Source organism: Rhyacophila brunnea, unplaced genomic scaffold, assembly GCF_057557595.1.
Source record: "Rhyacophila brunnea isolate RB1 unplaced genomic scaffold, BYU_Rbru_1.0 scaffold_1, whole genome shotgun sequence".
Classification (NCBI taxonomy): domain Eukaryota; kingdom Metazoa; phylum Arthropoda; class Insecta; order Trichoptera; family Rhyacophilidae; genus Rhyacophila; species Rhyacophila brunnea.
In genome coordinates, this window is record NW_028232751.1 from 54,123,716 (window position 1) to 54,141,159 (window position 17,444).

At 30.5% G+C, this 17,444-nt stretch overlaps 1 protein-coding gene across 1 annotated transcript in view; it reads left to right on the plus strand.

Annotated features, from left to right (window-relative positions):
* The window catches only part of LOC147079959 (uncharacterized), a 55,704-nt gene extending 41,159 nt beyond the window's left edge, over positions 1-14,545 (plus strand). The window contains exon 8 of the mRNA XM_085946009.1: positions 14,424-14,545. Within this exon, the coding sequence (XP_085802135.1) occupies positions 14,424-14,545 (122 nt within the window). The remainder of the gene's footprint in view (positions 1-14,423) is intronic.
* The last annotated feature ends 2,899 nt before the right edge of the window (positions 14,546-17,444 follow it).

Here is a 17,444-nt window from a genome sequence, read left to right on the forward strand (position 1 = left end):
TGATGAAAATTGAATTTTTATTTACTTACAATAAATTTGTAAACAAACATGGTTATAATTATAAATACATGACAAAGTACCTATCTCTAATTAATAATTTCAATAAGAAATACGTTTCATCTCATATTAATACCTAGGTACAAAAATAATATTATGAACTCCTGTAGGTAATAATGTATTCGATAATGTATTTTAAAAAATTGCCACCACACTCATTTTGCATTCAATAAATAATTATGTATATGATTGTTATATAGCACGTTTTGTATTCCACGTGAGTGAAACTTCTACCCGATAAATTTAATAGATTATTTATAAAAAAAAAACTACTACCCAGTAAAGCATCAGCCAGTGACGTCCCTAAACAAAATGCCGCCCCTAGGCAGCGCCAAAATACCGCCCTATTTTTATACAGTATTTTTTATCATCTTTCATGACTCCAAAATCTATGAAAAGTGTTGTATGGATACGTTACTAATAAAATATATAGGTACCACTAAAATTTACAAAAATATTTTCCTCAAAAGTGAGGATTTTTTGGACGCTGGTAACTTAGTGGCTTCTTACATGTCATTTTTGTGATACTTACATTAATTTGCTTCATCTTGAGGAATAAAGGGCGATCCGTGTCGCTTTCCACGTCACAAAACTTGGCAATATTTGTAATGATATTTTAGCCTGTAATCGCAAAGGTTTAAATCGATAGCGATGCTTTGATACAGACTAAAATCTAAATAAACAGAATAAACTAGACATCGCGAACCTGACAAAGAAATGCAGTCCTCTTAAACCTTTTATGTTAATTAATACATTTTGTTTCCAACCAGTGAGCTGATTTTTTTAATGGAAAGATATTTTCTTTATTACCAAGTTTAGATATGTAGTTATTTATATAAGTACCACATGATTCTCCTCGATTTGCCGCCCTTGGAGTAACTGCCGCCTTTAAGCGACGCTCAATCTGCCTACCCCACGGGACGTCACTGGCATCAGCTGTCTACACTTTAACACGTAAATAAATGTCGGTTCAAGTTGTGTATGTGTGCAGAGTGCACAATATTATGTTGCCACGACAAGATATTCACCAATCAATAACTTTACTTCATATTCGTTTTCATTCATTTTTTTTTTAAATGAACTCAGGTCAAGCAAGAGCTCGAACTATAATAAATGACAAACGTTAGAGTATAAAATACTTTTTAAAAAAAGATACTTAAGTATTACATTAAAAAAGTCTACAAACCTACATTAGGTAGGCATTATTAATCCATAGTTTCTGTTAGGAGAATATGATTATCAACTGAATCATCTCTGTGTAATAAACTAGAATTATTTTATAATCAGAACCTTAAAAACACCTAAACGATAATGGTATTTTTGTACCTAAATGTCATTTTAAGATATAATAAAGGCACCTAATTATATATGGCTGTGCCAGTTATTATGCTATAATTAACTATTTCTTTTATTCAACGAATAATTCACAAGATTTAAGAATGTACTATTATAATTAATGAGCATACATAATTTTTAACACTTCTGAGAAAATATATTATAACCAATAGAAAAAATCTTTTTGAAAAGGGTAACCCACCCGGTAGGAATAGAACTTGAATCTCTTGGGTTTTCTTCTCTTCAAACTCAAAAGATGCAAGTTCGATTCCTGTCGGGTTTCTTACTTTTTTCAAAAAGATTTTTTCTATCGGTTATGTTATAATATATTTTCTTAGAAGTGTTTTTCAAAATAATGTATGTTCAATAATTATTATGCTATATATTTGAATTCCGATTAGCGTCCTAACCATAAAGTGTTATATTTTAATACATATAATATTGAAAAAAATCTATAAAATAATGATAAGAGTCGATTTAAGATATGTAGGTACCTGACAACTATTTGTATTTGTATTGTTTAGAATATGGGTATATTTCTCACACTCTCGTATCAGTTTTATCGCTAATTTCTCACTTATTTTTCGTAAATTTAAATTGTTTCAGTAAAAACTATACATTATTTTACATACATAATTATTAAAACACTTATGAGAAAATATATTATAGGTAACCAATAGAAAAAATCGTTTTTTAAAAAAAGTAAGACACCCCCGCAGGAATCGAACCTGCATCTCTCGGGTATCGCGCCCATGCACATAGACCACTATGCTAAAGGCGTTTTCCAAATTGAGCTACTATTGGCGATCGGCTTTTGTATTATCAAAGTAGGTATTACTTTAATTGCTAACCGACGTCACGGATCACTCCAAGATTTTTTGTTGTAACTTACTTGAGCTTGCTAATAATTTTAATTAGCTATTTTTTTATTCAAGAATAATTCACGAGATTTAAGAATGTGACATTATAATTATTAAACATACATAATTTTGAAAACACTTATGTCTATGTAAGTATGACGCTTTTAGCATAGTGGTATATGTGCATGGGCGCGATACCCGAGAGATACAGGTTAGATTCCTGCGGGGTATCGTACTTTTTTAAAAAAAGATTATTTCTGTTGGTTATAAGTATTATATTTTCTCAGAAGTGGTTTCAAAATTATGTATGTTCAATAATTATAATGTTACATTCTTAAATCTTGTGAATTGTTCGTTGAATAAAAAAAAATAGTTAATTATACATTATTTTTTTAAACCGGCAAGAATCCAATGGATTGCTCAAACCCCCATTAAAACTATAATATGTCATAATAAAACGCTGTAGGACCATCTTATACTTGGCGTAGAAGCGAAAATGGTTATTGTATAACATGCAACAATTGGTACAATATAATATGTTGTTATTAGATCGGTGAAATTTAATTGATTTTAATATAACATAATATAATAACGCTTTTATCTCGATGAGTCCTGTTTCAAACAGTCCGGCATGAACCATAGGTCATGCCCCCTTAATGTCTTAAAGATGATGATGAATGATGATACTCGTACAATATTTTCTCTTACATAACTCCATCGAATGAAATGTATAATATGACAGGGCCGTGCAAAATGTCACAGAAGTTTCACACAGAAAAAAATGATTTTTTTTAACTTCCAAATATCAACATGAAGCAGGGGCGGTCTAGCGGTAAGCGACTAAACGGGCGCTTACGGTCCGAAAATACCAAGGCCCCCCGAGATCTTGGAATGTCTTTAAAGAATTGTCTTACAGACGGATTTTGATAATTTCTAATATTTTTTTTGACAATTTCTGTGAGTGGATGCAGTTCATCGTTTACTTTATTTTGGTCTCGCTACTAAATAGTGGAATGCGAACTATTGAAAGGATCTATCCTACTGAAGTCATTAGAAAATTTCATCAATAATTTCCGAGAAGAATATGAAAAAGTTGAAAAAGAGGCAACTGATTTATCAAGATTATCCTTTAATGATGAATATGGACAAACTCGCAGACAACAAAAAAGAAAAATGTTCTTTGATGAAAACAAAGAAGTCGGACATGAATTTACAACTAGAGAAGATTTCAAAGTAAATTCATTTTATGTCATATGTGATAAGACCAAGGCAGAACTATCGCAAAGAACGCAAACATATGAAATAGTAATAAAGCCTTTTCGAATATTTTTTGATTGGAATCTATCACTGAAAGAAAAAAAGAACGCGATAAAAAAATTGATGCATATTTACAAAGAGGACATTGATGTTTGTGCTTTTGAAGATGAATTTCACCATTTTTTTAATATTCCTTAAAGAAAACAAGGACACTATTAAAACCACACCAGACATCTATCGAGCCGCCAAAGAAATGTCTTGCACATTCCCAAATGTAGAAATATTATTGATTTTTTTAACAATCCCCTTATTTAATGCGTCAGGTGAAAGATCGTTTTCTGTTTTAAAGCGTGTAAAGAAATATTCGAGAAGTACTATGGGAGTAGAAAGATTAAACAGTATGGCCATTTTTTATATAGACCAAGAAATTTTAAACCGAATTGACACTGCCAAAATAATTTATGAATTTGCAAAATTTATTTAAAAAATATATGTATTTTTTATTTTATTTATATTACCTTTGATATATTTTATGTTAATAAATTAATGAGAGTTTCTATGTATAAAACTTTTTTTTCTAACTTGAATTTGCTGGCCCCGAAATTTTTACCGCTCAGGGACTCCGCTTGACTTGATCCGCCCCTGACACGAAGATATGGCGTATTAGTAGGTATAAAACGAATTACAAGTCTAAAATAATCAATGAAGATGGTGTTACTGCGTTATTTGTATGTTTCACTCTTTAAAAATTTACATCGATTTTTAATGTCTCTCGGCTACATAATACATGACATAAAAATCTGTAAATGACATGTAATCAACATACTTACACATAATATAATATTATGAAGTCATCAAAGATAGTAGCTAGCTTATAAATCGATAGACGATGACCGATGACAAAATCCCAGTAGCAACAAAATATTGAGATTTATTTAAATGATAATAATTATTTACATTACGAATTATTGCTGTATCATATTATTTTAATCCTGAATGCACTTAAGTAATATTTAAGTGCATTATATATTATGTATTATTGAATATAATAGAAAATATTTGATTATACATAAGAGATAATGCATACCAATACATTATTGCAATTTTAACGTAAATAACGATATTTGACGATTTATTATATGCTTGTCGAGTGTCCTAATTTATTATTGATAAGATGTGGGTTTTTTAGAAACATTTCAACTATTCATAATTTGTTTGTTATATTTTTTATTGTGATTTTTGACATAATAGGTAGATGATACAGTTTTTACCTATTTTATTGTAATGATTTGTTAATATAAGTTAGAGTTGATAGTATTCGTTGTCAGTGTGTATTTGCTTTTTGGTGAGTGTACCTGCACTGTACATAGTGCCAGAAGATGCCGAAAGGCGAAACCCAAGTCTCAAAAAACGACTCAAATGGATTAGTAAAAAACTTAAATCCGTTAGAATTTTAATTCAAATTCCATCAAGTACCTTCTACGGTCGATAGTATTAATAAAATAATATATCGCTACAAGAAACTTATTTCTACACAGTCATTTCTTGAGTTCGTCACATTGATGGAGATAAAGAATAATAATTAATAATATAAAATGTTCATTCTATCGTTCATTTCTTGGTAAATAATCGTAAAATATCTAACACGACAATAATCGTTTTATCTAATTACTATTTATGATAAGATTTTGTTCAAAGCGATTTAATAAAAACCCGATGTTGAAAAATGATTAAAACATGATATTATTATGAATATGATATGTGGATAACCTCAGGACGTTGACCCAAAAAAAATGAAGCATCTAAATTTTGCAATGTACATGCAATACAAAGAATTTGGTTCAATACTCGAATAACATAATAAAATTGCAACGAGGCTATTTTGCAACTCGTGTCATTTATGTTTTCCATAAGAAAATCGTCATCCAATAATATAATGGTACAGTTACTTGACTAATTTATTAATGATGTATAAATAATTAAGTAACTATCTAATTTTTTTTTTGATGTAGTACCTATTCTTTATTGAATCCATGACCCCCACATCCTGAAGCAGGCCCCTAGGCTAGTATCTTTGGCGGCCCCCTACCTATCGCTAAGCATAAAGGCGTTGTGACGCCCTGGACTAGCATTCTCCACAAATGGTGATTGATGTAAAATTAAAAGTGTATTTTTACCAATTTTTTGTGTTTTTAATACATTCACTTGAATTATGGAGTTGTCATTATTAGTATCGATACACAATATCGACACCATTATTTTATTTCAACCATAGTCATGATAATAATATTATTCTAATATTTTACTACCTACTAAGGCTAATCAACGACATACCGTTCACCACAGCTTTCAGGCTTTCAGTTTCAACATCCATGTTTTCTGATAAGTCTCTTTCCCACAAGTTAACTTATTTCAACAGCCATCTCCACATAGTACACTATATACTACAATTGGTAGTACAAAATGTTGGTAAGTTTCGAAACCATGTTATGGAGTAGTTGCAATTTGAAGTTTGATATGCCCTCTAAAAGCAGACATAATGCTAAGTTCTTTGTGATTCATGTACATGTTTTATATATCGGATTACCTTGATTTTTTTCTAGTTTTCTAGTAACATTTATATGTTATATAAGAGACACATTAACCGATATTAACTCTAAATACCTAAATTATCGACTTACCCACTTTTATAGTAATGGCGAAGGGTGGAGGTACGCTGTTAAGATCCGACATAAATAGTGGATACTAAAATTTGTTAGTCAAACGTATTTGTTTTCATTAAACTAAGACTACAGCGTGTAGATAATGTTTGTTAGTTTTAAAAACTCAATTAAACCAACCCATAGTTGATATAGTCAAAAAATATTCGTTTATCGATCAAATATCTAAAATTATGCCATTCAACCATAATTTTAGATATTTTATAGATATAAGAATATTTTTTAACGATCATTTAGGCAGGGCTTAATGGATTTAAAAAAAATAATCAAAACTATCTGTAGTATTTAGCTATTACTAATTCAACGAAAACATGGCTGAAAAAGTGTGCACTATTTTGTCGGATCTCCCAAAGATTACCTAAACTATTATGGTTTGGCTTAGGCAGGGTTTAATTGAATTTTTAAAAACTAACCAGCACCATCTGAAAATTGTATTATTAGTTCAATGAAAACAAATTAGTATGACTGACAAAGTTTAGTGTGCACTATTTATGTCGAATCTTAATTAACAGCCTACCTTCACCCTTTGACACTAACATATAGAGTAGACCAACGTCTATATCAAGTCGTCGACGTCACAACGCAGCATGCGCTGACACTATTACGTAGCGTGTTCTTTGCGTGTTGACTTGTCATAGCAGATACTCTATATTCTATACTACTATTAAGAGGAATTTAAAGCTTTATTTTACGTTTTTCGTCCTAAGAATACTTTTACATTAAAAATAATGCTCATTTTCGAACACACCCCGAATTATGGGTGCAGGTAATGTTGTAGTAGCGACAAAAGTAAATGTGGGGGAAAAGTTTTAGTTCCATAAATGACCGTGGTGACGTAGAAGACTTGATATTATAGAGTCGCACTGTAGTTTCTCTGATTTATCCTACTTACTCATGAATGTGAAAGTTTACAATCTTTTATAAATTTTAATATTTACTATATCTGATTCAAATTTGAACAATAGTTTTATCAATAGTGTTTTTTCTTTCAAATAAAATGAGTTTATTTTAAGCTAAGCATTATATATTATTTTCTAAATTATATGCATAGAAAATCAGTTCGATTGTTGCGTTTATTATTTCGACAATAGATCTTTCTAATGACGCACATTCATGCAATTGTATATGCAGATAAATAGGTTTCAACGTTATCTTCAATCTCAGTTGAAAGATTTAAATCGCATTATATTTAAAAATGTAACGCATATAAATGTTTACTAATTTAAATATAAAATAAGACATTAAATAATGTAGGTACAACGTTATAAAGAGCGAAAGATGCTTGATACGTAATATTGTAGGATTTATCTGTGTTGGTATGTTGATTAAAATATAACTGATACACATGTCACAGGGTATATCGTCGGGCACGCGTATTAATCTGATTTTAGATTAAACAATATCACGCGAAAGTCATACTGTTATTGGTTACATAGCGTTGTTAATTTTCTACAAACACGTATCTCAAAAAACACAACATTTCAGGAGAGGCAAATAACAACTTTATTCTCTCAGTTTTTAATTTATAAATAAATTTTTGTCCATGAAATATCCATTTAGTATAGTTACATATATTTTCATGAAAAAACTGTTATGTTTCTTCAATTTATCGCACTATACTTTCGATCGATCAGTCATTTTGTCGAAGATATGAGAATGCGTTACAAATTTACTGTGAATAGTAGTAATCTACAGTAAACACGTATCTTGACTTACGATAAAGAGCTTCAGTATAATCATCTGTCGGAGTTCAGTATTCTGTATACTTGCAAACACGTATGTCAAGACACGAGTTTATAATATTTAGAAAAGTCTTATATTAATATTAAATCTATTATGTTATAAAGTAGGTTTTGAGATACGTGTTAGTGGAATATGTGCGTATTCAAATTCCGAATTCATTACATCCAACAACTCAAAAATGACAAAAATAGAGATACGTGTTTGTAGAAAATTACCGACGAATTAGCTAAAAAAAGTGTGACTTTTATTTAGTTGTAGTTTGTTTTATATAATTTGTTTAAATGTTATTTTTTGTGCATTATTTATTAATTGGATTAAATTCATATTTTTAAATAATACATTGTCAAACACACATAATTTTGAAAACACTTCTGAGAAAATAATATATTATAACATAACCAATAGAAAAAATATTTTTGAAAAAAGTAAGATTCCCTGCAGGAATCGATCCTGCATATCTCGGGTTTCGCGCCCACGCACATAGACTACTATGCTAAAGGTATCATACTTAATTACTACAAATTTTAACTAATGGCTCTTATAATACTCTCTGAAGGGCTTTCTAAATTGAACTACTCGTACTATTGGTAATCGGCTTTTGGATTTAAAATCAATGTAGGTTTTACTTTAATTACTAACCGACGTCACGGATTACTCCAAGATATAAGTAAGATGTATTAGCTTCCTTGATCTTGCTAATAGTTTTTAATTAATTACTTTTTTTATTCAACGAATAATTCACAAGATTTAAGAATGTAACATTCTAATCATTAGTTAAAATTTGTCGAAATTAAGTATGGTACCTTTAGTATAGGAAGTGGTCTATATGTGTGGGAGCAAAACCCGAGAGGTGCAGGTTCGATACCTGCGGGGTGTCTTACTTTTTGCAAAAAGAATTTTTCTATCGGTTATAATATCGTATCTGTTCTGGCAGAACACACTAACTGGAGAATACTAGTTTTGAGTAATTTGACTTTGAAGTTGTTAAAATGTTTGAAATGGTCTAGCATGTGAGTTTATTAATTAATCGTAAAAAGGATGACTTTAAAATATAGACTGTTTATTTATTAAGAAGGTTTCCAGACGGTAAAGTTTGAAATAAGGAACATTTTGGTATAACTAACTCAATATGTAATTTTTTCCAATTAGTGTCTTCTGCCAGAACAGTGACGATATATTTTCTCAGAAGTGTTTTCAAAATTATGCATGATCAATAATTTCTTAAATCTTGTGAATTAATCGTTGAACAAAAAATGTAAATAATTAAAAATACATTATCAAATAAACGTTAATGCTATTAATAACCAATAATATTAAATTCTAGTGACCGATTCACAAATTATTATAATAAATTACATAGGTACATAGTCTCAATAATCGGAATTAGTGATTAATTTTTCAAAGATTAAAAAATAAAAATGTTACATTCATGGTTGATATTATTGCTGTATTGGAAAGACAATACATGTCTGATTTGCTTATGTGTTTGTTACCAATACATTCAAAAGTGTTGCACACAATTGCAAATTATCTAACCACTACCACTAGAGCTCAATATTGCTACACTTACTATACTATGTTGCTGTGATATTGCCACAGTGCCCAGGTGCTACGGTTGTCCTACGATATTCAAAATATCTAAAATAAATAATGTTTTAACAATTAAACGATCTTTTCCAATTAAATTATGATTTAAATACTCTAAGTATACTAAACATACTATAATAAATAAAAAAAACTATTATACATGTATTCTTACATCACCTATTCATAGGATCATGCCACTGCTGGTTGAACGCGTGTCTAAAATGCTTCCATTTCTCTTAGGCTAAGGCCACATAGGCAGGTGCCTTTCTTGGTGGCTACGTGCTAGTTGACATATCCTAGCGAACGGACGCACACTATACTAACGCAATGGCCACACTGCAAGCTTCGCGCCTCGCTACGTGATTATTAGTCACCCAGTGAGTCTCCCAGCGAACAAACGTGTTGGTTATTTAGTAGTCACCTAGTGATTTTGCTATTGTCTATGGATTTCGCAAGATGGCGGATGTTTCTTCAGAATGACAAACGTCAAACACCGTATATTTTGAGGTTATGGATAATGACGCATGTGATGAATAATTGACATTATGCACACACAAGTTCGAATTTGAGACTTTCGAAATTTTAAACTTAAATTCTCTGTGAGAAGTAGCTTTCTGTTTGTTTTGAGAGTGATATATCGTTGTTGACTTGAGCGCTCCCAAATGTCAAATGAATTTGTACCTAAGCACGTAGCGTGCAATGTGGCAGTAGTGTTTTTAGTAGACAAGCATACCACCTAGCTCTGCACTAGCGAAGCACCTACCTATGTGGCCGAACCCTTAGTCCAGTGCATTAGTGATTAGATTGTCACCTACTACAGTAAAATTGAATTACAGTGCTACTTGTATATTATCAAGTAGTTTCTACGTCACCGCTCTGCATACGTTGACACTGCTACGTCACGTGGTTTTTGCACGCTGATTCTACGCGCCATATTGTGTTCTGTGTAGGGCTGTAGGTAATGTTACATTGGAAATTTGAATAGGTAGGTACATGTATTTAAATCCGATCAAATTAGTTTAGTTTATATTCTAACCTGAAATGTTTGATTTTGTTCCTTAAGTCAATGTTACTGGGTATGCGTACCCAGGGAGGAAAGACCTATTCTCAAGCTTATTCAAAAAAGTATTAGGAAGAAAATTTTTTACTAATATCATCACAGATAATTTAAAAAAATATAGGAATCGGAGTGTATCATTTAGAATTTTAAATACTTCGCGTTAACAGAATATTGAATGAATTAGGTACAACTAATGGATAGATATTATTATATATTCTTGAATCATGCAGAAAATTTTTAAATAAACAAATAAATCGTATAACATATATACTCAATTGACTGCAGTCAATTATTTACTGAATATCTAGCATAACATATTGTATTTAGTTCTTTTCTTATTATTTATAAAATGATTCTTAAAAACCATTTATTGTTTTTACTATACATAATGAACAGTTGCATTGATTTACAAAGAATTATGTTAATATTAATTAGTGTTAGGACCATTCCCCTTAATTCTTTCCGAAAGTAGTTTTGAATCAAGCTATTTTATTGGGATAGCGATTTGGAATCGTTATTTTAACTTAACCCAAAAATGTCTTCTCTACTATAGACGTGATTCTTATAATGTATTTTAAACCACAAAAATGTGAATTTCATATGTACGAATCCCTATTCAATACCAATTGAGACCAAGGACATTGTAAACTCGTATTAACTTGAAGTAGTTAGTAGAGTGTGATCAATACAAAATAATTAATTTGTATACATACCCTACTGACACAGTGACTTATAAATAGTCTATTTAACATTGTGTCTCAAGTATATTATGTACTTTAAATGTTTTGTATTTTCAGATGTATAAATCAAAACAATATTATCAAAGTCGCATATTATTGTAATGTCTGCAAAGTGCAAACTATGTGTCAGACATGGTATTTTAATAAATTGTAGGTTATCTATTTATGGCGCAATTTATGCAACTATGAACATGAAAATTCAGCAGGGCCAGTGCTAGTAAGTGCGAGGTCTGATTAATGCTCAAATATTATAGTGACCTCCAAAACCATAATATAAAATAGGTATTTTCAAAATATCTTCATTGTTTTTTTTATTTCTATTAGGTACAATAATTTACAAAAAAAATTGATAATTACAACACGATACGGTACTTACTTAATCAGAATTATACTTTTCTTACTTTTTTATATTATGAAATATCTTTCATAATTATTTATTCCTTAAAAAAATAATTCTTTGATTAGCATAATATAGAATAATAATTGTAAGATACCAAAACACTTAACAATATTGTTTTGTACCTACTTTATACCTATATTTTGCATGTTCTATAGTTAGTAGGTAGGTAGAAGGTAGTTCTTATACCTAGTTATTGTAAAATCTAACGAGGTTGCCAGCAACTTGTTGCCAGTGTGCACCCGGCATAAGATCTTCTTTATTGTGCCCAAACAGTCCAATAGCCATAAGATCAGGCCTGTTTAATTTTAATTCCAGGAATCGCACTAAAGTTTATTGATATTTTGATTTAAGCAAAAAATCAGAAGATATTTTATCTAAAAAAATTCTTACATACGCAGTCTAACTAGATGTTTAAGGCTATACTTCAGCTGAGGCATGGTCTAAAAATATCGTGACTACGCGACGCGCAGATTGTGCATACGACGCGTGCGGAACAAAACATAATTTGTCATAAAAATTCAACATGCGTCCATTTAATGTTATGTTTATTGTTATATTAGTAATAATAATAATAATATGTTTTCTTTTTCGAGTACATGCGTGACGTTTTTTAGTCATCTTTACACGATTTAAGAATATATTCCTCCGACGCCATCACAAAACAAATTGACATACTCACCTCTCAACTACCTCTCTCCGATTAGCAATGAGTGCGAAATTTCGTTCCACCTGTTGTTGAAAATTATTTGCCGTTTCACTGATGTACCTATGCTCTTAAGTTATGATCTCCAAAGTCTACAAATAGTGAAACCTTTTCATTTGATCCAGCATCGTAATTATTGTATTACCTAATTCATAATTTATTATTGTCACCTAATGTCCATAAAATCATTCTCCTCCACATTCACATACAATGTATCAAATTACTCATTGACAGAATTAGTACCAATGTAGTTTTAGTGATTTTTTCCGAGTGTGATCAGATATAACCGGACACACCTCACAATTTTATTGCCTGCGAAATCGCTGTGTTGCAACACAGCAATTAAGAGCCGTTGAACATTGCTAACCAATGCCACTTCAAATTGAATCGATTTTAAATAATATTCTGAAATTATATTGAAAATTACTATATATACGTTTAGTCATTCTTCATATATTATTACGTATAATAATGGGACCACCAGAATAATTTAAAATGCTTTAAAAGTACCTAAGTCAATAAAGTAACCAACGCTAATTACATCGGTCAACAAATGAAAAAGTGTCCCTTGAGTTTTCAGTAAATAAATGAAAAATGTAGATTTTGATAATAAAATTTCTCACATTTTTATTTCTAATGTTTGGTATTTTTTTTATTGAAGTAGGTACATTTTTTACAAATAATGGGTAAATAACATGATAAATGATAAAGTACTACAATGACACAAATTAACAGAGTACATCAGTAACCCTTTTGGTTACTGACGTACGTTTATGAGCATCTCCAGATTCCGATTTTATGTCCAGTAGTTCCCAACTACATTTTTGATATCGCTTTTGCGTATTGGCTATATCTTGGTAGAAATCCTGAATATGTTAGTCATTTTTAGCGCCCTCGTTTTTAAAGATAAAATCTAAATGCGAATGTTGAAAAAATATTTATATAAAAAGGTGGTTCAATTTCAAGATTCAATAATTGTTAATTTCGTCAGATAATGTTTACAATTGACAGTTATTTTGTGGCTTCGATACCAGCAAAGTTTCAACTATGATGTCATAGCAGATACTATATCTTTGGTAATATTGAGAGCAATTAAAAAGTTTCCTTCGTGTTTCTTCTCCTCACAATACTTGTATATTCGAAATAATGCTCTTCATCTAATTGCGCAAAGGTTTAGGCATTTGATAATAAAACTCAACACGATATCAAACACACACTGAATTATGGGTGCCAGGAATGTATTAATGGGGAAAGTAAATGCGGGGGGAAATTTTAAGTTCCAAAAATGTAGAAAACTTGATGTAGAAGTCGCATTGTAATTTCTCGAATTTAGACTGCTTACTTATGAATGCACACCCACGGTGGCCGCATGGCTTAAGCGCTGGTCTATAGTGTCGAGGGTCCCAGGTTCGAATCTTGGGTCTGGCAAGTACGCATATGGTTTTTCAATGTGTGTATGAAACAGAGTATGGACCTAATAGGTTGAGCAAGTGGCTGACATCCATTTCTCGTAAAAATAAAATCTGTCAATATAAACCTCCACCCTGTGGAGGCCCATATGATCCTATTAGGATCGGACATGCTCGAAAGAAGAAGACTTATAAATGCAGAAAGCTTATAATCGTATATTCAAATTTAGTCCTTAATATATCTATATATCTGATTCAAATGTTAACTATAATGTTACCAGAATGAAGTACTTTTTCTCTCTTAAATAGACAAAGTTTGCATATTAAAAATGCGGAGGAAGGTTATTATATATTATATATAATGACAGTGGTGACGTAGAAGACTTGATATAGAAGTCACACTGTAGTTAATATAGTGCTTTTTTAATTGAAATACTTCATAAATCACTGTACCTGTGTTTATCTGCAATATTAAAATGCAATTATAATACCTATCAATTATTTGGAGATAAATGGATTCACGATTATGGTTGTTTATTATTATCATTTCAGGCACTGTGAAACCTTTCCGTCTTTCTTATCACACGGATGGAGTAGAAGCACCCAATGACTCCGGCAACCGAGGCTTCTGCATCAACTATGTCCAGCAGCCCTGCACCAATAATCTATCTTAAGCCTTATTATTTAGTGTTATAATTCCAACTTGTAAGTGTTAAGCGTTGTTTTATTTTTTAATACCATCAAAAAAATGTGAATATCATTTTGTCATATAAAACATCAACAGTACGTAGGTACCTACTTATTAAAGATTTACTAAATCTAAGTGTTTACTAAATATATCAACAGTTTGCACCTTTTTAAAATAAAAATATCGTATATACATAATTTCCTAATGATAATTAATATCAAGACAGGGCGTGAAAGAAGAGGATTCCATAAATTTATGTTTCAAACAAAATTTGACACCTTCAGTCGTGCAGACGGCAGAATGTCTTTCGACTCTGTCCCCAAATAGGAATTGAAAATAAACGATCTAGCTAGATGAAGACGATACAATAATAATGGATCATGCTGTTGAATGTTCATTCGCATTAGTTAGTAGACATTATAAGTATCTAACTACCAATAGAGTCAAAAAAATAGTCCAGAATAATAAATATGTAATAATACTTCGAGGTAATTTAGACTATGGTTGTATGATACATATTGTAAACATAATAAATATAAGTATATATACATAATATATCTACATGTATAATATTTTTTTGGTGTACGTATGTGTGAAACTACATTAGTCGATTTTTGTTAAAAGAAAGCAATACAAGTCATTTCATAACATCTTTCTCTCTTCTTATAGGTAAAAATACGTATTAGTAAATGATCAGTTGGAAAAAAATTGATTGAGTATAAATTGACTACTCATTGAAGTTACTAGATAAATAAAAAATGTGTGAAGAATATCGTCGTATATAAGTATGGATGAATTAAATTTGTTTTTATTTATGCACAATGGCATCTAAAGTTTTTTTAAGTACCTACTGACTCTCTGAATTTTTAATAATCGACTTGCGTAGTTTTACCCGAACTCACAGATTTTATATTCATGTTTTTTTTTTTAAATATTATTACTAATATATGTAATTAATAGTTAGCGTCCACAACAATATAGTATAGTTATATTAAAATATATTAGACCTATATATCTGCAAATCTAAATCTACACAAACGTTATGATAAAATAGTATATTCAATGTGCTATATTATTGCATGCAATTTGGGCAATACTAAGAAATTTCTCATTTTTTCCAAAATGGCAGAGCTCTATCAAAACTTAGGCGAAGGCTTCTTGGGTGAGACACCACATTTTTTTAGGTCTTAGGTAACAAGTTTTTATAAATAAATCTTCTATTGTACCAGCATTGGTATACTAATGATATACAACCAATTAATAATAATGTTACCGTTCTGGTATTCCCGATAGACTCAAAACATTGGTGGTATTATTATGCCCTACGTAAAATCGGGAATGGGAAGACTGGCCTCCGGACAATTGGACGCCGCACTGTCGTAGACACGTGTAGACGAGGTATTTTAATCAGTTTCTATCTACTACTTAGTAGTTTGAATTCATTTTACTCTTAACATAATGTATTCTTTATCGCGGATTGAGAATTACCATGCCTAAGGCTTTATATAAAATATAAAACTCTTTTTTCGTTGGAACTTAAACATATGCACGATGAAATCATTGTTTACGTCTGCATATTTACATTCTCACCAACTATTAAATCATAATATAATCATTGAAATATAAATAATAATATTGAATATTTATTTTTAAAGTCCCTATAAGTACCTAACGTCTATCTATTTTCGAATTCGCGTCCAGTTGTCCGGTGCCAAATCGTCCTAGACCCGTAAAATCTGTTTCTAGCTAAGACCCTGGTTTGTAGGCTTACAGCATAGCGTAAACAAGCAAAGTTCGCGAGCGACAGCTATGAACTAATTGCAGTTATGTCAAAATAATATATTTGGCAGAATTATCAATAATTATTTACATTTACTTAAGGGGGGACATGCTCAGCGTAGGTCAAAATGGAACTTTTGTAGAACATGTACCTACCGTTAAAAAAAAAAAAAAAAAATTCGGTTAGGTACATGTTCAAACACTCGCGATAACATCATATTACTCCCTACTTCAATTATAGTTTATTAATTTATGGCTACGGCCGTATGTTGTAGCTTAACCACTGAGGAATGCCAAAAGAAATGGCGTATTTCAAAAAAACACTACCTTATTCTTAGGTCAATAATTATTATAAAGCAATCATTATTCGTAGGATGTCTATCACACTTGAATGGTCAAAGACATAGCTTATAATGAGTATCTTTAGAATTATCTTCAAACGTGTTAAGCTTGCCCATTTTTTGAATAATAAAATGCCTAATTCTTGTCAAATTTGGGATCACAGAGATTATCAATATAATTTTTTATCGTACATATTTCACTATAATAATGTCGATATAAATTATACTGATGGTTTTATAAATGCGTTTAAAAATTAATAAATGTAAAAAATCTTAACACCACTGCACATTTATGTACTGAAATATGACTATATTCTAAAACATTAAAGCGAGAGGTTTAAAAGAATACTATTTTATGTAATAAAAATACTTTATGCAATCATCAAATGTTTAAAATAAATATAACGGATAATAAGGCTTCAAAATTATATAAATAGATTATCTACAACGTTTAAGGAATGTCCAGGATCATACTTTGAAAATAGAAAAAAAGCTCCATTTTGACCCACGCTGAGCACGTCCGCCCTTAATATGTTAATTTTATATTGAGTATTGAGCAAATCAAATTATCATTTTAAAATATAACAGAAGAGTGAAAGCATTTATTATTGTTCTAGAAAGTTTGCAATAATAGTAGTATGTAGGTATCACTTGCAAAAAATGATTAAAAAAAATAAATGACAGATTATAATATAAAATAATGCATACTTACCCACTTAATTATGGAGTCTTACATCAGCTGTCCTAAGCATTGCTATGTTGTCA